The sequence below is a fragment of the Erythrolamprus reginae genome, unplaced genomic scaffold (assembly GCF_031021105.1).
Source record: "Erythrolamprus reginae isolate rEryReg1 unplaced genomic scaffold, rEryReg1.hap1 H_1, whole genome shotgun sequence".
NCBI classification, from domain to species: Eukaryota; Metazoa; Chordata; class Lepidosauria; order Squamata; family Dipsadidae; genus Erythrolamprus; species Erythrolamprus reginae.
The window spans coordinates 2,792,278-2,818,215 of record NW_027248462.1 but is presented as its reverse complement, the minus strand read 5'-3'; the positions used below and the strand labels follow the sequence as shown (position 1 = coordinate 2,818,215).

The 25,938-nt window shown below is 36.9% G+C and overlaps 1 protein-coding gene across 1 annotated transcript; it reads left to right on the top strand.

Moving 5' to 3' along the window:
* The first annotated feature begins 212 nt into the window (after positions 1 to 212).
* On the top strand, positions 213 to 13,518 carry LOC139155316 (vomeronasal type-2 receptor 26-like). The gene is made up of 5 exons (XM_070730436.1): positions 213 to 491; positions 1,319 to 2,152; positions 3,738 to 3,965; positions 4,636 to 4,762; positions 12,617 to 13,518. Exons 1-5 carry the CDS (start codon positions 213 to 215, stop codon positions 13,516 to 13,518), a joined length of 2,370 nt encoding a protein of 789 aa, XP_070586537.1.
* Positions 13,519 to 25,938: the final 12,420 nt, after the last annotated feature.

Below are 25,938 nucleotides of genomic sequence, written 5' to 3'. Positions count from 1 at the left end.
AGTTTTTGTTGCAGTTCTCTGCCAAAGATGTATCAGCAAATCCTTGCTTTGGTGTTTGCTGAGAGTCAGGAAGTCTATCACCCATGTTAATACAGCAGCTTGCAAATAAAGCTACCGATCAGGTAGCCTAAAGGCACCATTATTTTTAGCCTCTTGCAACATTTTCAATATTTAGTTATATTGATAGTTTTTGTTGCAGTTCTCTGCCAAAGATGTATCAGCAAATCCTTGCTTTGGTGTTTGCTGTCAAGGAGATCAATAGGAATCCTGAGCTCTTACTGAACATCACATTGGGTTTCCACATTGGGAACAATTATTTCCCTGCAAAGATAACTTATAAGGCTACATTGAGTTTACTTTCTACACAGCAGAAGTTTGTTCCCAACTTTACCTGTGATTTAAAGAAAACATTTATTGCTGCTATTGGAGGACGTTTGACAGAGACCTCATTCAACATGGCCACAGTTCTTGCCAACTACAAGATTCCACAGGTAGACGCTTGAGATGGTTCCTCAAAAATCCAAAGTTTCTTTAATTTCTTCCAATCTTAAAGCACCTTTAATTACCTTTCCAGTGTTAACTTTCATAATGGAAAATCTAGGAGAAGAGTGTAATGTATATTTAATTAATATAAATACAAATGATCTATAGGAATGAGTAATTATTTAGAAATTAAGGACTCTGTAGATTCCCCCCAATCAAGATTAGCCAACTTCTGCTCACATTGAATTTCAAAGTGGTTGGGCAATTGCTTATTTGACCATTGCTTATTTGACCCCTATGGCAATAATTAAGTGTTGTACCTCATGATTCTTGACAAAGGTATCTTTTCCTTTATCTACACTGAGAGCATATTCACCAAAACAAATTCCTTGTGTGTCCAATCACACTTGGCCAATAAAGAATTCTATTCTTTTCTGTTCTATTCTATTCCCTTCAGGTAATCAAACAATATGATTTTTTCAGATAATAAATGCCTTGCTTTCAATCTTGTGCTATATTTTAAGTGTTTTTATGTTCAGTTAAAATGTACTTAGACACAGATAGACAATACTGTTAATTGATGTAATATTGCCAGCATACGAAACTGGCTGCATAATTTCAGTGCTGGTTTTATAACTTATGAGCAGTGGGTTGCTCCCGATTTGGCCGAATTGATGAACCATCAACAGGAAACTCTGCCCATCTGCCCCTAATGCTTCTGTGCATGTGCAGAAGCACCACACATCTATGTGAGCACAAGCACATATACAAATGCCTGTGCCTTACGTATGAATCCCATTTCAGATATTTATCTGATTGTTTGCTAAACTTTCAGCTTGCCTATGGAACATTTTCTTCAGTACATGGTGAGAAAAGTCTATTTCCATCCTTCTACCAAATGGTCCCAAATGAAATCCATCAATGCATTGGGGTTATTCGATTACTGCAGCATTTTGGATGGAATTGGATTGGCATCTTGGCTGTGGATGATGACTATGGAGACATGTTTTTGCAGAAAATTGAACCGTTGTTCTCTGAAAACAACATTTGTTATGGTTTCATACTTAGAACACCACCAAAGGCGTATCTAGATAAATATATACACTTGATTTCAATGGAGTTAAGATATGATCAACTCTTTATGGATGATAAAGTTAAGGTGTGTTTAGTCTATGCCCTATCACCAGCCATGCAAAATCTGAGAGTGATCATACTTGTAGCATCTTGGACTTCACTGAAACCTTTGAGTAAAGTATGGATTATTACTTCCCATTGGAATTTTGAATCACTGTCCTTTCAGAGACTTTGGGATATACAGAGTTTCTATGGTGCTCTGTCATTTGCAGTTCGGTCAAAAGAGCCCCCTGGATTCCAAGAATTTCTTCATACTGTAAGGCCATCTTGGGCAAAAGAAGACAATTTCATTCAGAATTTTTGGGAGCAGGCATTTGACTGCCCGTTACACATTTCTAGTATAAATGAAGATAACAAGGTGTTATGCACTGGATATGAGAAGTTAGAGAGTGTGCCAAGTATATTATTTGAAATGCGCATGAGTGGACACAGTTACAACATTTATAATGCTGTACATGTTGTGGTGCATTCTTTGCATGCCTTACTCAACTCCAGATCCAGATATAGAAATGCTAAGGATTTACAACCATGGCAGGTATTTTATTTTATTTCTAATACCTAAAAATTCTTTGTTTAATTGCAACATCATATATTGGGAATGATATTACACATAATGCTACTGGGAATAATGTTACACAGCAATGTCATACCAATGAATTTTGTTTAATACAAAACACTTCTTTTAAAAGTAAAAGCTTAGTATTAGTAGCTGTTTTGTAGGAATACCATATTTTTCAGTGTATAAGATGCACCTTTTTCCTCCCTAAAAGAGGCTGATAATTTGGTTGCCTCTTATACGCTGAAAGTAGCTTTTTTTTTCCAGCCCTGACTAGCTGCTAATGATCTTCCCAGCTTCTTACCTTGCAGGATCTTTCATTGTTTCTCTCTGAGAAGAATGTTTTCCAAGCCCTAAGTCTTCACAGGTTTTTTTTTTCATTATTCTAACTTGCTTTGAGTAAGTTCCTTTCCAGTCCTAACCAGGTGCTAATGATGTTCCCAGCTCTTACCTGCTTGCATTGTTACTCTCGGCAAAGAAGAATGTTTTCCAAACCCTGTTTTGTCAGGGTTTTTTTCATTGCTTTACTTGCTCCAAATGTTTCTTTCCAGCCCTAACCAGGTGCTAATGATGTCCCCAGTTCTTACTTGATTGCACGCTCTTTCATTGTTACTGTCTGTCAAGAAAAATGTTTTCCAAGCCCTAGGTCTTTGCAGGGTTTTTCCATTGCTCTACTTTTTCAGATGGTTTCTTTCCAGATGCTAATGATGTTCCCAGCTCTTACTGCTTGCAAGCTCTTTCATCATTACTTTTTAAGCCTATAACCAGGGGATAAAATTATGTGCTAGCCAGATGAATACCTGGTAAGCAGATTCTTTTCCCTATTTTCCTCCCCACAAATTAATATGTGTCTTATAGTCTGAAAATATGGTATTTTTTTCATAAATGGGAAAAATATAAGTACTAATTTCAATTATCTTTGGTTTAAGAGGAACAGTTTTTCTATTCTACAAAATTTACTAGACCCACAGTCTTTACACAGGGATGGCCATTGTTGCTTTCTCTAAGAGTCGTAGTTTTACATATTAATTTGATTTGGAATCTGAGAGCTATAGAAAACATTGCAAACTATGAACTCTGGCTGTTGAAGTGGGAAAGATGTTAAGGTTAAACATTTATTATGTTTTATTATTATGTATAATGTTTAGAGTTTCAGAATGCAGTAAAGATAAAACTGTCTTCTAAGCTTCCAATCGGATTATTAATTGTAGATCAATGATCCCCAAACTTTACGGCTTTGCGGACTGGCAGGATGGGAGAACGAAATGTTCTGCATGAGTGGCAGATGTGCAGCTCCACTTGCACAAGTGGTGGGCACTCATATTTAATGTACTAGACTAGAAATTGGGAGATATGATTTCTACTCTTGTTTAGGCACAAAGCCAACTGGTGAGCTTAGACCAGTTCTAGAAAGGATGCATGGGAAAGGTGTTGTGGACATCTTGCCAAACAATTTGAAGCATATTATTTGCATGTTTCAAAGAAGGCTAGTTCAGCTTGAAACAGATTTATGTAGTTGTTACGATTACAAAGTCTTGCTGTTAATTTCTTTCTTTAAACATAGTTACATTCTTTCTTGAAAAGCATCGTATTCAACAACAGTATGGGAGACACTATTGCATTTGATGAAAACAGACAACTGATTACAGGATTTGATATTGTAAACTGGATTACTTTCCCCAATAATTCCTTTTTTCGAGTGAAGGTTGGTACCTTGGAACCTTGGGCTCCAACAGGTAGAGAATTAACTGTTGATGACAATCAAATTGTATGGCACAGAAGCTTTAACCAGGTGAGAAAAAGCTGCAGATTGTCAGCTAATAATAAAAATAAAGAGCTCTTTGGAGCAGGGGCATCATACAAATCTGATAAATAAATTGTCACATGATTACATTTCTGGCACATGGCAAATGGCTCAGTGTCCCATAGTCACATAACAATGATCTGCAAAAATTTTAGCTAGTTGCCAGCAAAAAAAATGCTGATTTGGTAGATTTTCTTAATGTATATGCAAAAATGATTGCATATTGAATTTTTGTTGTAAAATTGTTGCAAAAATTGAATTTTTCACACAGTATTCTAACCATGAATGGCAGCATCTTGTGACTGAAATTTTGCATCCCATTCTGTTTGTACTTCTGGGAATATCAGTAGTGCTACATTCTGGTTTTAAACATTCTGGCTGAAAAAGGCCAGAAGAAGATTGAATTTGCTTATCTTCAGAAAAAAACCACTAATAAATCCATTAGAAATAATCCAAATATCTATCAGATTTTATGAAAACATAATTTTTTGCCATTCTACATTATCTGTTAGAACAGAAGTAAATGTGAATTTTCTCCCATTAACTCAAGTTACTTCATTTTCATTTTTTTTCCTGCTTCTTTATCCTGCTTTGGGTTCCTGGGTTGGAAAGCTCTATTAATGCAATTATTGATTTTCACATATCTATTATTGTTCAGGTTCTTCCTATTTCTGTGTGCAATGATCACTGCTATCAAGGCTCCAGCAGAAAAAAGAAAGAAGGAGAGAAATTTTGTTGTTATGATTGTGTGCCCTGTTCAGAAGGACAGATTTCTGACGAAATAGGTAGGACAAAAAGATTTGCTTATTGACCAGTTAAAATCCAACCCAGAGCTCTGATTTATTTAAAGGAAATCACATGAACCACAGCAATAATAAAAGCATACAAAAAAAGACCTCTTCTTAATATTCTTTATTTTCTCTCTTGGTTTCCTCCTGTCTTGCTCTCTCATTTATTTCCTTCCCATACATGTATATATGTAATTAAAATTTTAAACATTTTTTAAAAATAGAATAGAATAGTATTTTTACTGGCAAGTGTGATTGGACACACAAGTAATTTGTACACAGTGCATAAACTATTAGGATACTAGATAAGCAATATAAATCATAAGACATAAGCAACTAAATTATATTCATAAGAATATAAGGAAATAGATAATAGAAAGATGGGAAAAATAATAGCAATACAGCCTTATAAATGGTTTGACAGTGTTGTAGGAATTAGGCATTGTTTAGCAGAGTGATGGCCTGGGGGAAAAACTGTCTAGTTGTTCTGGCATGCAATGCCCTATAGCAATGGGGGCAAACCTTTTTCTCCACGGATGCCAAAAAAGTGTGGGCACATGCTATCACACATGCGCGAGTGCCCACATTCATAATTCAATGCCCCCCACACACCCCAGAGGCCTTCTAATGGCTGGAAATTGACTGTTTTCCAACTTCTGATGGGCCCAGTAGGCTCGTGTTTTGCCTTTCTCAGGCTCCAAAGGCTTTCCTAGAGCCGAAGAAGGGTAAAAATGCCTCCCCAATCCCCCAGGAGGCACTCTGGAAGCCAAAAGTACCCTCCCAGAGCCTCTGTGCGAGGCAAAAAATCAGCTGGCCGGCACACATATGCACGTTGGAGCTGAGTTAGGGCAATGGCTCACCTACCAGCAGATATGTCCTATAGCGTAGTTATGAGGGACAGTTGAAACAGTTTATGTCCAGGATGCAAGGGGTTTGTAGATATTTTCACAGCTCTTGTGGTTTGTGCGGTATATAAGACATCAATGGAAGGCAGCTTAGTAGCATTTTTTTAAAATAATAACATATTACAGTGCATTTAGCAGGCATAAAGAAATTTTAAAGGAATTCATTAACAGGGTAAGACAACACCAGATTATAAATGATCTGATACCCTATAAGAGGCACCTAGCTTTTGGGGAGGAAAACAAGAAAAGAAAATGTGCGTTCTCAAATTGGTACCAAGGACAAATTAATGTATAATGTATAAGATGTGACAAAATATAATTCAGTGAAGTATTACTCTTTACATCTGCAATAACATGATAATGTAGAGTTTCCTAAATTATCCAACAAATCCAATAAAATTGAATCCAACAAAAGTAATCTATGATTCATTAAAACTTTTAATTTTATTTAGTTAGTTAACCATTGATAAAATATATCCTATGTTAAAAAGTATTGTTTCTTCTTTTTCTTTGATCTTAAGTGTCAATTTATCCACATCAGCATATTCTAATATTTTTTATTACACATTCGTCTGTTGGGACCTTTTCATTTTTCCATTGTTTGCAAACACTATTCTTGCTGCTATTACTTTATGCAAAATATGTATTGCCTTTATTATACTGTTCTGGTAGTATCCCCAGCAGAAATATTTCTGGTTTCAAATCTATTTGTTGTTTTATCATTTTTAAAAACCAAGTATGCATTTTAGTCCAATTTTTTTTGCCTTTGGGCATGTTCACTACATATGATAATATGAATCTGCGATTTGATTACATTTCCAACATTAAGCTGATAGGTTTTCACACATCTTTGCTAGCCTTGCTGCTATAAAACTATATATATAAAGCCAAATATCACTCCATCATCACAAAATCTCCAGAACTCTAAAACCTACAAACTTGAAACTTGGCTTTTAGATGCTCACTAAGAAAGGATATGTTCTACTCCCTTCCCTACCTGAAAATAACACTGTTCTAACTGCCATTTGCTTTATATTAACCTGCTTTGATGTTACCCCTTCATTAAACTGGTCATGACATGGCCAGCATATGACACATGTTTAGACTGGGAGTTTAAACATTCTACTCCCCCTCCCCACCTGAAAAGAACTCTGTTCCACCTGTTAGTTGCCTTATATTAACACACTCTGATGCTAAGGAGGTACACATTCTTAATAGTGGGTGGAGCTAACATCCAAGAATGTTGAGTGGTGGCCATTTTGAAGGGTGGAAGCCATCTTGTCTTCATGGAAGTGAAGTATGGCCATTTTATTTATTTTATTTTTATTTATTTATTTATTTTGTACAATACACAATAATACACAATGAAGATTATAGAGGATATACTCGAGTGAAATGTATTAGAGAAAGAATAGAAGAGAAAATATAGGAATAAAATGTATGTATGAGAGAATAGCAGAAAAGATATAGGGAAAGAAGAGAAGATATAGGAGATATAGGAGAGACAGGGGATGGAAGGCACTCTAGTGCAGTTATGTACACCTCTTAGGAATCTAGAGAGGTAATGAGTTCCACGCTTTAACAACTCAATTACTAAAGTTGTATTTTTTAAAGTCAAGCTTGAATCTGTTGTGTGCTCTTGTGTTGTTGTGGTTGAAGCTGAAGTAGTCTTTGACAGGCAGGACATTGCAGCATATGATCTTATGGGCAATATTTAGATCATGTTTAAGGTGTCATAGTTCTAAGCTTTCTAGTCCCAGGGTTGTAAGTCTAGTTTTGTAGGGTATTCTGCTTTGGGTAGAGGAGTGAGGGGCTCTTCTGGTGAAGTATCTTTGGACATTTTCGAGGGTGTCAGAAATATGGTATGGGTTCCAAACAGATGAGCTGTATTCTAGGATGGGTCTGGCGAACATTTTGTAAGCTCTGGTAAGTAGTGTGAGATTTTCAGAGTAGAAGCTACATAGGATTAAATTAACAACTCTTGAAGCCTTCTTGGTGATATTGTTGCAGTGGGCTTTGGCACTTAAATCTTTAGTTATTAGTACTCCAAGGTCCTTGACTGAGTGGGGATTATCTGTGATAATTTGTTTATTCAGTTTGAATTTGAAGTTCTGATTCTTTTTGCCGATGTGTAGGACAGAGCATTTGCTGGTTGAGATTTGGAGTTGCCATGTGTTAGACCAGTCAGAAACCGAGTCTAGGTCTTTTTGGAGAGGAGTTGTGTTACCGGTGGGATTGAAGAGTTTTACATCATCTGCAAATAGAACACAGTTGCTTGTGATGAGATTGCAAAGGTCATTGATGTAGAGAATGAAGAACGTTGGTCCCCGTATGCTACCTTGGGGGGCACCGCTTTTAACAGGGACAGGTGTGGATATGGAGCTTCTATTTTGACCACTTGTTGTCTGTTTGACAGGAATGCTGCAATCCAGCTGAGGATGGATCCTGAGATGCCATAGGATTTGAGATTTAGAAGTAGTTTGTCATGGACCACTGAATCAAAGGCTTTGCAGAAGTCAATATAAATTGCCTCTATAGATTTTCCTTCATCAAGATGAGTTGCCCATATGTTTTTGCAGTGGAGGAGCTGCAGATTGCATGATAGTTTTTTTCTGAATCCAAATTGTTTGTTAGAGAGCAGATTATTAGTTTCTAGGTCAAGAGTAATTGATTGGTTTATAATTGATTCCATGACTTTGCATGGGATGCAGCAAAGGGGTATTGGTCTGTAGTTATTGACAGGAGAGGGGTCTCTTTTTTTGAAGATGGGGATGACTGTAGCTTTTGACCATAGTTTAGGAAGTGTGCTGGTTCTGAAGGATTTTTTTGAAGATTATGCTCAGTGATTTTGCTATAGCAGAAGAGAGATTTTTTAGGAAATATGCACATAGACAATCTGGTCTATGTGACAGGGAAGGTTTAAGGTCACGTAATGCTTTTCAACTCGGTCTTCAGTGAAGCCTATTTGGGTTAGGTCATTGAGAGAGTTTGAGGTATGAGTGATGAATTTTGGGGAATGAGCCATTGCTGTTGACAAAGACAGAGCCAAAGAATGAGCTGAGAAGGTTAGCTTTGGATGAATCTTAGAAACATAGAAACATAGAAGACTGTCAGCAGAAAAAGACCTCATGGTCCATCTAGTCTGCCCTTATACTATTTCCTGTATTTTATCTTACAATGGATATATGTTTATCCCAGGCATGTTTAAATTCGGTTACTGTGGATTTACCAACCACGTCTGCTGGAAGTTTGTTCCAAGGATCTACTACTCTTTCAGTAAAATAATATTTTCTTATGTTGCCTTTGATCTTTCCCCCAACTAACTTCAGATTGTGTCCCCTTGTTCTTGTGTTCACTTTCCTGTTAAAAACACTTCCCTCCTGAACTCTATTTAACCCTTTAACATATTTAAATGTTTCGATCATGTCCCCCCTTTTCATTCTGTCTTCCAGACTATATAGATTGAGTTCATTAAGTCTTTCCTGATACGTTTTATACTTAAGACCTTCCACCATTCTTGTAGCCCGTCTTTGGATCCGTTCAATTTTGTCAATATCTTTTTGTAGGTGAGGTCTCCAGAACTGAACACAGTATTCCAAATGTGGTCTCACCAGCGCTCTATATAAGGGGATCACAATCTCCCTCTTCCTGCTTGTTATACCTCTAGCTATGCAGCCAAGCATCCTACTTGCCTTTCCTACCGCCTGACCACACTGCTCACCCATTTTGAGACTCAGAAATCACTACCCCTAAATCCTTCTCTTCTGAAGTTTTTGCTAACACAGAACTGCCAATGCAATACTCAGATTGAGGATTCCTTTTCCCCAAGTGCATTATTTTACATTTGGAAACATTAAACTGCAGTTTCCATTGCTTTGACCATTTATCTAGTAACGCTAAATCATTTACCATATTACAGACCCCTCCAGGAATATCAACCCTATTGCACACTTTAGAGTCATCGGCAAATAGGCAAACCTTCCCTACCAAACCTTCCCCTATGTCACTCACAAACATATTAAAAAGAATAGGACCCAGAACAGACCCTTGTGGCACACCGCTTGTAACCTGTCTCTGCTCAGAACACTCGCCATTAACAATAACTCTCTGATGTCTATTCTTCAGCCAGCTTGAAATCCACTGAACTATCCAGGGATTAAGTCCAATCTTCGCTAATTTATCTATCAGCTCTTTATGTGGAACCGTATCAAAGGCTTTGCTGAAGTCCAGATAGGCAATATCCACGGCATCACCTTGATCCAACACCTTTGTGACATAGTCAAAGAACTCAATGAGATTAGTCTGACACAATTTGCCTTCAGTAAAGCCATGCTGATTTGGGTCCAATAAGTTATTGTTTTTTAGATGCTGATTCATCCTCTTTTTGAGTAGAGTCTCCATCATTTTAACTACAACTGATGTCAAGCTAACTGGCCTGTAGCTACCAGCTTCTTCTCTACTGTACTTCTCTTCGTGGTATTCTTTGTTGTTGGGTCCTTTGAGAGGTGGGATAGGTCTAGAGTCCTTGAGTTTGTTGTTTTGTCAACAAATGAGCCTTGTAGAAGGCTCGATTGGATTTGATGCATAGGAGGTTTTCCTCTTGTATGCTGTGGTATTTGAGACATTCTACTTTTATTTGTTTGCATATGCTTTTACACGGCTTCTGAAGTTTACTTCTTGTCCATTGGAGCTGTGAGTTCCGCCACCTGTTTACTGGATCCGTGTCCCTCCTGGCTGGTTTTGGCCAGCAGGGAGGTGACATGCAGCTGGGTCCAGGAGATTGTCAACGCTTCTTTGAAGGGGGGTCTTTTCTGGCACCTTATAAATAGGCACTTGTGCACCCCCTCCTCAAGAAGCCTTCCCTGGACCCATCCGTACTTAATAACTATTGTCCAGTCTCCAACCTTCCCTTTATGGGGAAGGTTGTCAAGAAGGTGGTGGTGCTCCAGTGATCCTTGGAATAAGCTGATTATCTAGGCCTCAACAGTCAGGATTCAGGCCTGGCTACAGCACGGAAACTGCTTTGGTTGTGCTGATGGATGATCTCTGGCGGGTCCGGATATGGGGCTTGCCCTCTGTCCTGGTGCCTCTTTACCTCTCAGCAGCTTTTGATACCATTGACCATGGTATCTTTCTGCGCCGGCTGGAGGGGTTGGGAGGGGGAGGCATTGTTCTTCAGTGGTTCCCCTCCTACCTCTCCGGTCGGTCACAGTTGGTGTTAGTGGGGGCCCAGAGGTCAACATCTAGGTCTCTCCCTTGTGGGGTACCTCAGGGATCAGTCCTCTCTCCCCTACTATTTAATATCTACATGAAACCGCTGGGTGAGATCATCCAGGGGCATGGGGTGAGGTATCATCAGTACACTGATGATACCCAGTTGTACATCTCCACCCCATGTCCAGTCAGCGAAGCAGTGGAAGTGGTGTGCCAATGCTTGGAGGCTGTTGGGGCCTGGATGGGTGTCAATAGGCTCAAATTCAACCCTGGCATGATGCTGTGGGTCTTGCCTCCCAAGGACAATTCCACAATTAACATTAGAGCACCATCTTTCAGCTGTGGTGAGGGGGCGTTTGCCTAGGTCCACCTAGTGCACCAGTTGTGGCCCTATTTGGACCGAGAGTCACTGCTTACAGTCACTCATGCCCTTGTCACCTTGAGATTTGACTACTGCAACACTCTCTACATGGGGCTTCCTTTGAAAAGTGTTCGGAAACTTCAGATTGTGCAGAATGTGGTCGTGAGAGCTATTGCGGGGCTTCCCAGATTTGCCCACATCTCGGCAACACTCCACAGCCTGCACTGGTTGCTGACCAGTTTCCGGTCACAATTCAAATTGCTGGTAATGATCTATAAAGCCCTACCTTGCATTGGACCAGAATATCTCCAGGGCTGCCTTCTGCTGCAGAAATCCCAGCGGCCAATCAGGTCCCACAGAGTTGGCCTTCTCCAGGTCCCGTCGACTAAATAATTCTGTTTGGCAGGACCCAGGGGAAGAGCCTTCTCTGTGGTGGCCCTGGCCCTCTGGAATCAACTCCCCCCAGAGATTCGAACTGCCCCTACTTTTTCTGCCTTCTGCAAGATTGAAAACCTATCTATGTTGCCAGGCATGGGGGGAATAACTATCTTGTTCCCCCAGCACCACCTTTTTCTGACTGTAATATATTAGAATGGTATGATTGTGTAGTAATGATCATTTTTTAATATTTTGGGGTTTTGAATTGCTTTTAACTTATATTGGATTTGTACTTTGTATATTGTATTGCTGTTGTTGTGAGCTGCCCTGAGTCTTCGGAGAGGGGCGGCATACAAATCTAATAAAACTAAACTAAGCTAAATATTCAACAGCTGCCAAGCTTCTCCTTCACTATGGCAGAAGTAGGCAAGGCAAAACACAAGGCTCAGCTCCATAAGGGCATCTACCTTGGAGCCCTTACAGACCACAAGGGGCAGTCTTCCTGCCTGCACCCATGAACATCAACCAGGCCAGATAAAGTTTCCTGGTCTGCCTAGTGCAATGAAAATTCACAGGGCAAAGGTGCTTGATAAGATTTGTGCCAAGTCTTTTGGGAGCAGGCAGACCCATAACCAGGAGCATGAAGAGTGACCATCATATTCTGAAGGGATCCACAAGGAGGTGGCTTCTCTCCATTTTTCAGAGACTACGTCCTTGGACAACCCAACTTGGACTTATCCGACAAAGCCATCTGGGAGGATCCATCCCCCCAGGCACTCTTAGTGGTTCAGGTTGCACAGACCAATACAACCCTTCCTCTGTTAATCACTGAACTCACTGCCCATTGACTGTAGCCACTCAGGATCTGAATGTGCATCAAGCAGGGCATCGAAGCAGGACTGTAATAGAAGACCAGGCCCACACTCCATATATTCTATACTGATGGAAAGTTTGATATATTGGACATATGTCTTCTTTTTTTCTTTTTTCCAGATATGGATGTCTGCATGAAATGTCCTGAAAATGAATATCCCAACAATATCCAAAATCAATGTATTCCCAAAGTGTTGACCTATCTCTCTTATGACGAACCTTTAGGAATCCACTTGGCTACTTTGGCTATTATTTTCTCTTTGATTACAGTCCTCGTGCTTGGAATATTTTGGATGCATCGAGAGACTCCAATTGTCAAAGCCAATAACTGGGGCCTCACTTGTATCCTCCTCCTTTCCCTTCTCCTATGCTTCCTCTGCTCCTTACTCTTCATCGGAAGACCTAAAAAGATGACTTGCCTTCTCCGGCAAATGACTTTTGGCATTACTTTTGCAGTGGCCCTTTCATCTGTATTGGCAAAAACCATGACTGTGATTCTGGCATTTATGGCAACTAAACCAGGATCTGCCCTGAGGAAATGGGTAGGAAAAGGACTGGCCATTTCTCTTGTCTTTTTGGGTTCTTTCATCCAGGTGGGAATTTGCACTGTTTGGCTGATTACCTCTCCTCCTTTCCCAGATACAGACTCACACTCAGTGAAGGGAGAAATCATAGTGGAATGCAATGAAGGCTCTGTGATCATGTTTTACTGTGTCCTGGGTTACATGGGATTCCTGGCTAGTGTCAGTTTTAACATTGCTTTCCAAGCCAGGAAGCTTCCCAGCAGCTTCAATGAGGCCAAGTTCATTACTTTCAGCATGTTGGTGTTTTGCAGTGTTTGGCTGACATTTGTTCCAACCTACCTGAGCACCAAAGGGAAATACATGGTAGCTGTGGAGATCTTCTCTATCTTATCCTCCAGTGCTGGTTTACTGGGGTGTATATTTTCCCCCAAATGCTACATTGTTTTACTGAGACCGGAGATGAACAAGAAGGAAAATTTAGTAAGGATGAAACAGTAACTGTCATTTCCTTTAAAAAAATAAATATTAAAATTTTTTTAGGCTATTGTGAAATGTTTTTGTGGATTTTTTTGTAAATTAATTTACCTTGATATAATTTTAAAAAGTCACCATGATCTTGATTTAACTTAATTTATACATAAAACTTGATACAGAAAAAAATAAGCCTTTAAAATAGTCAAAGAATGGATGTATTCTACTCATTGTTATGGGAGTGATGATTACCTGAATGCAAGTTTTGACTTAAACATACTTGACAGTAATACCTAATCTTATAGAAATTTTCTTTCAGTTTATAATTCAATATAAAATCCAGTCTAAAAAGCCACATATTTTCCCATTTCACAATTATTATATTATAGCTGAAAAAATTATTCATTGAATCATGAAACTTTTATCACTTTTTTCAAATTCAGTTTCAATAACATTTTGTAAACCTCATCCCTAACAAGATTACCATTAACACACCAGGCAATTGTACTTTTTCTAAATTTAAAGTCACATCTTTTCTTAATTAAGTTAAAGTTATCTCTTAATTGTAGATATGTTAACCACTTATGAACATGTCTTTCTGTTCCCAATTCTTTCTTCTTGTTTAAACTAGGTCACCATAAATAACACATTTTTTCATTTAAGGGTTTAATCCCCATAGTTGATATTCTATAAAAAAATAGAAGCGTTTTTGTATTCCACTTGCCCAATGACCAAGTTTTAATAAGAGAAGAAGGATTACTGATCTATGAAAGGTTTAAAGAATTTTACTTTGTCTTCATTTGTGCATAAAGCAGTGTAAGGGACCAATCTTGGCAAAAATCAGACCTCACACTTTCTTTGATGACAAGATGTTTCACATTGAAGGAGCACAGCAATTGGGCACTATTGTTGCACATGCGCCATATGGTATTGGACATAAGTACCACAAATCCAAACTGAAAAAGGACCCAGCCAAAGATTAGTTCCATTTACCATTTACTACGTCCATAAATTTGCTGTTAAGTTTAATATTTCCATGTGTGGATTTCTATCAAGATTATATTGATGGGAGATATTAAGGTGGGGGCACATTTTGATATTCACATTCTTATAAAATAATGAAACACTTTAAATTCTGCAAAACATATTTGTTTTTAGAAAAATGAATAAAAATAATAAAAATAAAGCTGTGCTTCTCAATTATTTTTTGTTAAGCCCCCCCCCCCCCCCCCGGAGGTGTAACATTCCACAAACCCCCAACTCTCCAATCTTTGCTCCAATGGAGGTTTGGTGTTAATATTTATTATTTTACTTATTGTAAACTGCAAACAAACTTGGCTCTACACACTTATCTGGGAGTAAGTCACACTGAACTCAGTGAGGCTGTATTTGGTTAGGCAGGCATAGGCTACTGTGATTAGGGCCATCTTTTGACATGGGGACAGACCAGCTTAATAATAATAATAATAATAATAATAATAATAATAATAATAATAATAATAATAATAACGACAACGACAACGATAACGATAACGATAACGATAACGATATTATTATTATTATTATTATTATTATTATTATTATTATTATTATATTTGTATGCCACCCCTCTCTGGAGACTTGGAGCTTAATCATAAGAAAATAAGAACATAAGAAGAGCCATGCTGAATCAGGCCAAAGCCCATTGAGTCCAGCATTCTGTGTCACACAGTGGCCTACCAATTGTACATGGAGATCTTGAGCAGAAAGAGAAGGCAAAACCCTCCCTTCCCCTTGACCCCCAACATATGGTGCTCAAGGGAATCCTGCCTGCCTCAACCAACATAGAGGCAGCACATGGACATCCATTTCAATAACCACCGATACACTTGGCATCCATGAATCTTGGCATCCATGAATCAACTCAATGTTTTGGGATGACTGGCCTGGCCCATAAGCACCACCTCTGCTGGGCACTCATAGTGAATGGTGTGGAAGGAGGTATTAGGGTGCCATTCAAAGTTTTAACCCAGCTGCAAAGGTTGTTTCTCCTTGTCCAGCAACAGATTTACCAAGCCATTCATGGCTACTGTGGCACCTGCTGAAAACAACAAGAACCCACACAAGCACCCCGCCTCACAACTGCTTGGAGCAGTATGCAACTGGGAAAACATTCCCCATCTGGGGAAATTGATTGAGAGGGGCCACACATGTTCCCCGAGGTCACACATACCACCTTGGAATAGCTTTGCACCCCCCAACAGGAGGGTCCACCCCACTATTTGAAAAACACTGGCACAAAGTAACAAGCTTTATGTATAATAAGGAATTAAACAAAGTAGACAATTATTAAAACTTGTCATTAGATCAACTTAAGATGACAAATTCAACCTCCCTCTTTTCCTGTAATTATACAAGGGGAGACTCATTATGAAATAAAGAAAATTTTGGACTCCATAATCTATTGGGGTCAGTTACAATATTTAGCACATGGAAGGATACCCATTGTCAGAAGTTACCTGGGTAAAAGATAGAATGTAAAAACTAAAAGGCTAGTGAAGCAATTCCATGATGAATATCTGGACAAGCCAAAGAGTTCCGGGGGGGGGGGGGGGAGAGGGCAGGGGTGGTTAATAATATTGTGTTAATTCCCTATGTTATTTTTCTTTTTCTCCCCTTAAAATATATTTCTCTTCTGATGAGAGACCACCTGTCAGGCCAAAGCTATTTTAATTGGGATCTTAGGCCTGTCACACTTTATACTATTTTAGTATGCATTTTGTATTGGGGGAGAATGGAAGGGGGGAATTATTTGAAGTTGCTGGCATGCAGCCAGAACAAATTCTTTCTAGGAAACCAAGGTCAGCCTTTGTCTCTGCATCTCTGCACCTGCATAGAAAGAGATGGGTGAACTCTGCCAGCATGGTAATTGAAGATTGGACAAATTGTTGGATTTGTGGGTGTGGAGGCAAGGGCTTGAACTTTCAACTGGGTGGTTAAACCCAAGGGACTTCAAGTTTCACCCAGATGTAACCAACCTGGCTCTGTTAATAAATTGGAGCTTTGAAGAATACTTTCCTTAGATTCTGATTTAGTTTTGGATACTATTTGGACCCCTGTCATATGGAAGGAAACATTCAGTAGCTTACCTGAAGATTCTTTCTTAGGCCCAGTATTCTTCAACACTTCATAAATGATCTAGATGAGTGGCTAGAAGGGAAATTAATGAAATTTGCAACTATCAATAAGTTAGGAGGAAATAGCTAATATTTACTTAGTGAAAGATGTTAAAACAGAGTCCGTTTTTTTAACTTGTAAAATGCCTTTGTCCTTTGCCTCTGACCTTTTAAACTAAAAGTTGCAAGAAGTGCTATTTGTAACAGAATGTACCTTGCAGTTAGAGGATGAGTAACTATTGTTAAGGGTGGGGGGAGATTAGACAGAGCCTATTGGCTTAGTTTATCCTATAGATAAGGAAGAAGTATACACTTGAAAGAACACATAGACAGACAATCATTAAATTTTTACTATGGCTTCTTAAGAAGAGGGCAGGTGTTTTAGGGAGTGAACTTAGTTTGTGACCTACCACATCAGGCTAGCTGGCGTAGGACTGGGAGGAGTATGTTAGGGTATAACTGACCTGCTTTTTGCTTCTGTAAAGGCGTGAACTCCATGAGGGGGTCACACTGTGCTTTGCAAACTGCTTGGTGTGTGAGAGATATTATCTCATCCAAATAAACTTTTGTCACTTTTGCCCTCTTTGTCTCATTGCCTAATTTCTTTTAGGAAATCGTAGCTAACACTTGGAATATCATATATTATATGGACTAATAATATTAATTAACATTACTAAAAGAAAAAAGTCTGGACCAGAATATGTACTCAGCTTATAGTTGGTCATGATGTGATTTACATTTTGACATGGGATCCCACAGTAACACTGAGGGGGATGGATACTATGCCCCACTTATACAGAGAATCCTGGCAGATAGTGTGTGAGTGAAAATCCTATTCAGGATGTGGAAATGGAAGCCACAATTAAAAAATCTGAGTGGTTTTGATTACCAATATGTAAATTGGCATATCAACTGGCCTAATACAACAATAAAACAAAAAGAGAAATTTCACTGTTTGAATACAATAAAACAGTTGTAACAGTTTGGCTTTTATCTGATGAGTAGGTCGATAGCCAGTTGTGGAATTTTGAACTGACAGATTGAATCTAGTATTGCTGGACTATGTGGTACATGGTAAATCCTTCCTCCATTTAATGAATGATGTTTGTTGAGTTTCATATTAAAGTTAACGTTAAAGTTATTAAAGATGTTGATATATTGGAATGGTATAATGATACCTCAGATAGATAGATAAAAGATTTCTTTGATTTGATAAGCATCTTAGAGTAATTAATGTATGCATAAAAATGAATGCAGTGTACTAGATTTACCTAGTATACTTTTCAGTTTTAATCACTCTATCAATTTATTGTATATGAAGTTTGCCTTATATATCTGTCAAGACATTTCATTTTTAAAAAGTTTATTGCACTTCCATGGTGTAAAAAATTATCAAATCAAATTACTGTAATTAAATACATATTTGCGAGTCCTTTTCTCAGGAGAGATTATAAAATATGGAGAATACTTGATTATTTCCTCAATGGTACAAATTATAGGTTCCCTATGAAGCTGAATTTTAGAAAGTCAACCTGCTGCAAATGCATTTACCTAACTTTAAAATATATTTTGTTGAATATAGACAGCTATCATTTGAAGGATCCCCATTCAAATGCTTCAACCTGTTTTATCTCTATTTCATTATTAATAGTTTCTGTAATTTTTCTCTTCTTTTTTCCCTTCTCCCTCTCCTATTTCATTGTAGTACTGTGGCAACTACCTTGAGACCATATATGTAAGGATATGGAAAAATCAATGCCATATAGATTAATAGTGTAAAGATAGGGTATTTTTCTTTGCAGGGACATCTACCTGTTTTAGGAAATTATCAATACTGAGATGGAATTGATAGCAATTATGCTTCTTGTGTTCCTGTTCTGTATTACATGCAAAATAAATGCTATGAATTGTAGCATACCTGATGATCCTCTTCCTATAGCTCATCAATTTGCTCAGCCAGGAACTATTATTTTGGGGGCAATTGTCTCACAAGCTTTCTTCTTTCATAACAGCCCTTCCTTCACAGAAGAGCCTTCTCAGACCTTGATTAATGAAGTGATGTATGGAATTCTATTTTTTTCTCTCTTCAAACTAGTAAGAGCAAAATAATTTGGGAAAAAAGAGTTAAGCAGCAGGATAACAGTGATAAGTTTTCATACCCGCAATGTCATTGGGAATTATCTGTTTTTAAAGTATCATTTGTTGAATAGCGTAGAGAGATGTGTATTTTGAAGCCATTTTATTCTGATCTCATATAATATTCTGGTATTACTTTAATAGGACTAAGATAGAAAACAGTCATACCCTCTTTATTTGCAGATCAGTTCACTTTAGATAATATAATTTATCTTTAGAATGAGGAGAAATAATAGAGGAGAATGTAAAGAAATGGAAGTTTTATTAAATATAAGACATAGTAACCCATACAGAATCTTATTTAGTTTATAGTCAAATAATGGAAATCCCATCTCTTTTCTCACCTTCCCTAAAAAAGAAATGAAGATTGCAAAGTAGCTTCTGAAATACAAAACTATTTTTCTCCCTAATGGCATTAGTTCAAAGAGCATTAAAAAATTGAAAAAGATGGAAGTACAAACAAGCAACACGTGCATATAGAACACTCACAGTGAAAAAAAAAAGAATGTATTTGGAGAAAACATTCCAGTTTTGTGATAATTATCTTAGAAGCCACATGGATAGTCAAAAATGATGCTATCAAATTTAATTTTGTAGACATAGGAAAATTTTATGTATATGAAAGTCTACTTTGCTTTGAATGGCAATAGTTGAAAAGGACCTTGAAGATCTTTGAGCCCAGCAATCTTTTCAGACAAATGTTTGTTAAATCTCTTTTTAAAAATCTACAGCATTGGAACATTGCAATCTGTGGAAGCAAGCTATTCCACTGATTAATTGTTCTGTCAAGAAATTTCCCCCTAGTTCTAGATTGGATCTCTTTTGGTTATTTTCAACCCATTGCTTCTTTCCCCACCTTTAGGTGCTTTGGAGAATAGGTTAACCTGATTTTCTTTGTGGTAGCATCTTGAATGGATAACGTGATAATGTTCACTTTTGGTGATTCTATGGACCAGTCCACCAACAATTGCGAATCTGAACTACTTCTTTGACTGTTTCTATGCTTGTCTGATATTACCATCAATGATGCTCTAAAGATTCATGTACTGTATTATTAACAAATACATGCCATGGATTTTACATACTTGAAATGAGATTTGTTAGTAAGTCTAGATATTAGACAAGGAGTATAAAAAATAGATATGGATTGAAAGCACATTTCCTGTTTAATAGTTGTAAACTGTTTCTTTCCAAAGACAAATTATGGCAGGAGATTAAATAAAAAAACAACTTTCCTGTGACATATTATTTTGTCAACTCAAGGAACTGCTTTCTCATAGTACATTCAGACACCGATCTGAAGTCACATTGAGTTTTTCCTTGCAGTGAGACAAGGCATAGCAACTCTTTTGAGGAGATCAGTTAATTGAGGGTTTTAAAGTCTCTTCCACCTATTACTGATGAGTTTCAGCAACTGTAGTTTGAAGTGACTGCATCTATGTTAATAGATGGATGGTTCAAGGCATTCAGTTTTATAGATTTGAATACCCAAGTACAAGAGAAAGATAGGACATATTTTAGTTAAATTGATAGTTTTTGTTGCAGTTCTGTGCCAAAGATGTATCAACACATCCTTGCTTTGGCGTTTGCTGTCAAGGAGATCAATAGGAACCCTGAGCTCTTACAGAACACCACACTGGGTTTCCACATTGTGAACAACTGTTTCCCTGCAAGGATTACCTATAAAGCAATCCTGAGTTTACTTTCTACAAAGCAGAAGTTTGTTCCCAATTTTACCTGTGATTTAAAGAAAATGTTTATTGCTGCTATTGGAGGACGTTTGACAGAGACCTCATTCAACATGGCCACAGTCCTTGCCAACTACAAGATTCCACAGGTAGACCCTTGGGATTACTTTCTAGAAACCCCAATATCTTTAATTTCTTCCATTCTTATAACATCTTTCCAGACTTCACTTTCTAAGTGAAAAATCTGGGAGAACACTGTACAAATAAACTATGAAGAGGAGTAATTTATAAATTAAGGACTCTTTGCAGATGCACAAAAAAGAGATGATTAGCAAACTCGTCTTGTCATTGAATTTCAAAGTAGTTGGGCCAATACAGAAAATGCTTCTCTTATATGCTGCTTACCTTTCAGGTAATCAGACAATTAGATTTTTACAGATTATAAATACCTTACTTTCAATTTTGTGCTATGTTTTAAGTGTTTTCACATTCGTTAAAAATGGGCTCATAACATGGGCAACCTTGGAACTGATACAATATTGCAAAAATATGAACTGGCATATATAATTCCAAGCTACACTTCAGTGCCATTTTTTGCCTTAATTATGATGAATATGAATCCTATTTCCTATTCTTAGGTCATTCATATGGTTGTAATTGAATGGATGTGGATGATTGTTTTAAATATATTGGGGTTTTATATTAGTTTTTAGACTAGTTTTAACTGTTGGATTTCTTTTTTTAAAAAAAATGTTTATTACATATTAACATTAAAAAGAGAAAACAAACATGATCTAATTAAATTGACAAAGTTATCTCCGAATTTCATACTAGCTATTTGGGTTGTAAAGTATTGCCAATAAAAGCTATCAAAAGCCTTTTGTAAATCAACAAATATCAAAGCAGCTGGTATTTTTATTATAATATTCTAAAGTGTTAAAAATTGTTCTTGTGCTTCTACCAATGTTTCGCAGGGGAAGAAAGCCATTTTGGTCAGGATGTATTATAACATTTAGAATTTTTTAAAATCTTTCGGCAATTATAGAAGCAAAAATTTTATAATCAGTGTTAAGCAGGGAGATTGGTCTATAGTTTTCAATATATTTTCTGTCTTTATTTTCTTTAGGGATTAGTGTTATGTATGCATTGGACCATGAATTTGGAAGTTTACCTTCCTTAAGGGCTTCATTATATATATATAACATTATGGGTTCAAAGAGGTCCTGAAAGTATTTATAAAGTTCAGAAGGGATCCCATCTGGATCTGGAGTTTTATTGTTTTTTTGTTTTGCAATTGTGTTGTTTAATTCTAAAAGAGTAATTTTATCATTTAAGGTAATTTTATCATTGGTATTTCTCTGTTATTGGTATTAGTTCAATTAGCTTAAAATATTTTGAAATTAGTTCTTCTTTTATTTCTCCTTTTTCATATAATTCCTGATAAAATAATTGGATAATCTGTTTTTTATCATTAATCTTTGTTTTTAGGCTTCCAAAATTATCGTATAAAGCTTCTATAGTTTTATCTGCTTTTTGAAGTTCAAGTTTTGATGCTAACCATCTACTGGTTTTATTTGCTGATCCAAAGTATGTTTGTTTGGCAGTTTTCAATTTATGGAAGAGCTCTTCTTGGGTCATTAAATTTATTTCATGTCTGACAGTATTTAATTCTCCAAAGATAACAGTATTATTGGGGGGGGGGGGGGGGTTGAAGATCTTTTTCTAAATGTTGTAGTTTAATATTAAGCATGTGTATTTTATTTTGATTTTGTTTATATTGTTTAGGTTTTTTAATGTAAAATTGCTATTTTAAACCTTAATATTAGATTTGTTATTGTAATTGTTTTATTACTGCTGTGCACCGCCATGAGTCTACGGAGAGGGGTGGCATACAAATCTAATTAATAATAATAATAATAATAATAATAATAATAATAATCCCTTGGGTATATGCTTTTAATGTATCCCATACAATTTGAAAAGATATACTACCATCATTATTTATCTGAAGGAAACAGGACAAGTCACGCTGTAGTGGTTTTTTGGAATTGTTCTTCTTTTATAATTGTTTGATTCATGGTCCTTCTTTGGGGGATTTTATTGCTTAAAACTCTCAATGTCACCAGTATCGGATTATGGTCTACCCAAGAGTTTGTAAGTATTTGTATATCAATTATTTCATGTAAAATTTCTGTATTGGTCCAAGCCATATCTATACATTATTTATTTATTTATTTATTTATTTATTTATTTATTTATTTATTTATTTATTTATCATATTTGTATGCCGCCCCTCTCCGCAGACTCGGGGCAGCTGGGCAAGATTTATGGGGAGGGGAGAAAAAAGTGTATTTTCTAGCATCAGGATTGTGTGATCTCCATATGTCTTTTAAGGCAAATTCAGCCAATAGCTGCTCAAAGGAAGCTGGTACCAGTTTTCTTATTTTGGTCTTAGTTGTACCTTTATAATCTTTCTTTTTATCAGAGATTGCATTAAAATCTCCTATTATAATAAAGTTTGTGAGATTTATTTCTAATATTTTTATGTAGATTAGATTAGCATAGAATGTGGCTTGCTTTATCAAGGGGGTGTAGTTTGTGACAATTGTAATTTTAAAAATTCCTATCATGATTTGTACAATTATTAATTGGCCGTTTTCATCTGCATACATAAGTTTTGGAATTAATTTTGATTTAACATAGATAGCTACTCCCCCTTTTTAACTGGTGCTAGGGAGGAAAAGACTTCCCCGAGGCTGGCAGAATGTAAAGTGGTACCATATTTTTTTGTAATATGGGTCTCCTGAAGATATATTATGTGAGAGAATTTGTGAAAATTTTTCTTTCTTTTCTTTGTTGAATTTAGTCCATTAATATTGGCTGAGAATAGTCTAATTTCATTGTGTTACTGATTTGTTTGTAAGTTATCTTCCCTTTTCCTTCCTTGCCTCTGTCTGTGCTCTTGTAGTCGGGCCTTCGCTTCCATGGTTGTCTCTGGTTAGTTTGGTTCCAGTTTCTTTATCTAAAAGATTGTCATCTGAACTAAGTTCATCTACGCTGCCTTTATTTTTCCTATCATCTTCTTTAGGGTTCTATTCATCAACGGCCTTAATCACCTGATCATAAAAATCTTTGGATCATTTATGGAGGTAATTTTATATTTTTTATCGACCAAGGTTACGAGCATGCCTTCAGGGATTAACCATGTGAATGGGATTCTATTTCTGTTTAGTTTAGTAGCTAAGGTTTGATATGCTTTTTGTTTTTCTTGTACACATTGCAGGATTTGACAGAGTACAGTTATTTCTTTACCTTTGTAAGTTACCATGTTTTCCTTCGATAAATTATAAACCTGATGTGAAAAATTATAAACCAGATTTACTGATCAGATAGTAAATCTGATGTGAACTTCTCTAGCCAATCAATGTCTTCTTGCAAAGCCCATAGGGATTCTATATATTTCATCAATTTGCTGAGTCATTTCTTGAGGTGTTTTATTTGTAAGAGTCACAAGTATTTCTGACATTACCTGTGGTAAACCTTTTTCGTCTGATTCAGTCACATTTAGGAATATTAAGAAGAACACTGAGTTTTCAAGTTCTAAATTTATTATTGCTTCTTCTAGGTTTTGTTAATGTACTCTGTTCTACATTCCATGAATTGCAATCGTGTTTCCATCCTTTCATTTGATTCTTCAATTTTCTTAAATTTTTGGTGGTTTTGAGGGAGAATCCCAGGAACAGTCTCCATTTGTCCATCAAGATGCCCTACATGGTCTTCTATTCTTTTAATATCCTCCTTCATTACACCCAAGTTACCTGTCATTGCCTTATAATTATGATCTATCGACTTCTGCATTTTTATCATCATTTCTCGCAGTGAGGCTAGAGTAATAGTATATGGTGCTTGTGCAGTTTGTGAAGTTGGTGTTTTTTCATTTGGTGGTGTTTCCCTGTTACGTTGAGCAGCTGGAGTTGAAGGCTGTGGTGGTGCCTTCTTCCAATCATTGGTTATTGTATTTAGAGTTGAGGATGACATTTTGAATATATTCCAAACTTATTCTAATTTGATCATGCACTGAAAGGAGTATATTTCAATTATATATTTTGTCCAATTTTAAGTCTGGATCTGGACCCTGGTAGCATAGTCATAATCAATATAAATTGAAAAATAAAGTTTTGTTAAAGGTAAAATTTGTTAAAGTTAGGGTCTAGTTAAAAATAGACATAGGATAGGATCAACGTAGGTATCAATAGGATGTAAGAGGAAGATATGGAGATAAACAAAAATCCTAATAAGGAATTCAAATTAATTGAATTGAATTAATTGAAATTGATATTTGAATTAAATAGCTGTATCAAGAAAAGTTTGAGGGATTGAATTGAATTAAGAGATCTAAAAAGTTACTTATTTGACAAATTATAATAATTTATAAATAGTATTAAATAGCATTATAAATAGTATACAATCTATCAATATATCTATATATCAATCTATCAACATGTAAATCATTCCATAGGCCCATGGAATATTTATAGCTAAGTGAATATAACACTAATAGTAATCAATAATAGCAATAATAACAATACCAGTAGTAATCAATAAAGTGACTGTAAAACTTATCTACTGTAATTACAAATAATGGAAGGATAGGACAAAGGCAGAAAAGAAAAGGGAGAGAACTCAAGAATATAAAGATACAAAAGTTAAAGCAGGCACCAAATATTATATGTTATTATTCAAATCTCCAATTTATATATTTATACAGTAGTACCTCTACATACAAACTAAATTTGTCCCATGACCAAGCTCTTAAGTAGAAACATTCTTAAGAAGAAGCAATTTTTCCCATAGGAATCAAAGTAAAAGCAAATAATATGTGCAAACCCATTAGGAAAGAAATAAAAGCTCAGAATTTGGATTGGAGGAGGAGGAAGAAGAAGAGGAGAAGGAGAGTCACTGCCGAAGGAAGAAGGTGAGGTGAGGGGGATCAAAAAAATCCAAAACTTTAAGGCTTAAAAAAGAAAAAAAGGGACTCTTAGGCGGCGAGCAGGAGCACGCGCCTCCAATACACCCAGTGCGAGGCGGCCTCCCATGTACTGCCTCCCATACACTGGCTGCTGCTGCCACCTCTTCCTTCCCATGCTGAAAGGCTCCCCTCTCACTCGCTCGCTTTGTAGCTGGTGCCTTTTCTTCAATGTGGTGACCTCCTCAGCTGCCCAGAGCGAAGGGAGCATTTCTTTTCTCTGTGCACTGGCAGAGATTTATTCCCTCTCCAAGCACCCAGAGAAGGAAAATGCTTCATTCTCTCTGGACTACCAAAGCCTTCTTAAGCACCAAAAGGCTCCTCTGGCAGCCCAGAAAAGCCCAAGATGGCCGAGATTCAAGGGGGAATGGCAGGAAACTGGCCAGGCCTTTGTGCCGCTCTCAAATTTCCTGGGAACCTTTTCTGGGCTCGGGTTCTTAAG

Excerpts from the sequence above, each read along its gene's own strand:
- LOC139155316 (XM_070730436.1), top strand. The coding sequence starts at position 213 with ATGTATCAGCAAATCCTTGCTTTGGTGTTTGCTGTCAAGGAGATCAAT. Across the intron at positions 492-1,318 it reads CCAACTACAAGATTCCACAG|CTTGCCTATGGAACATTTTC; the intron begins GTAGACGCTTGA and ends CTAAACTTTCAG. Across the intron at positions 3,966-4,635 it reads GGCACAGAAGCTTTAACCAG|GTTCTTCCTATTTCTGTGTG; the intron begins GTGAGAAAAAGC and ends ATTATTGTTCAG.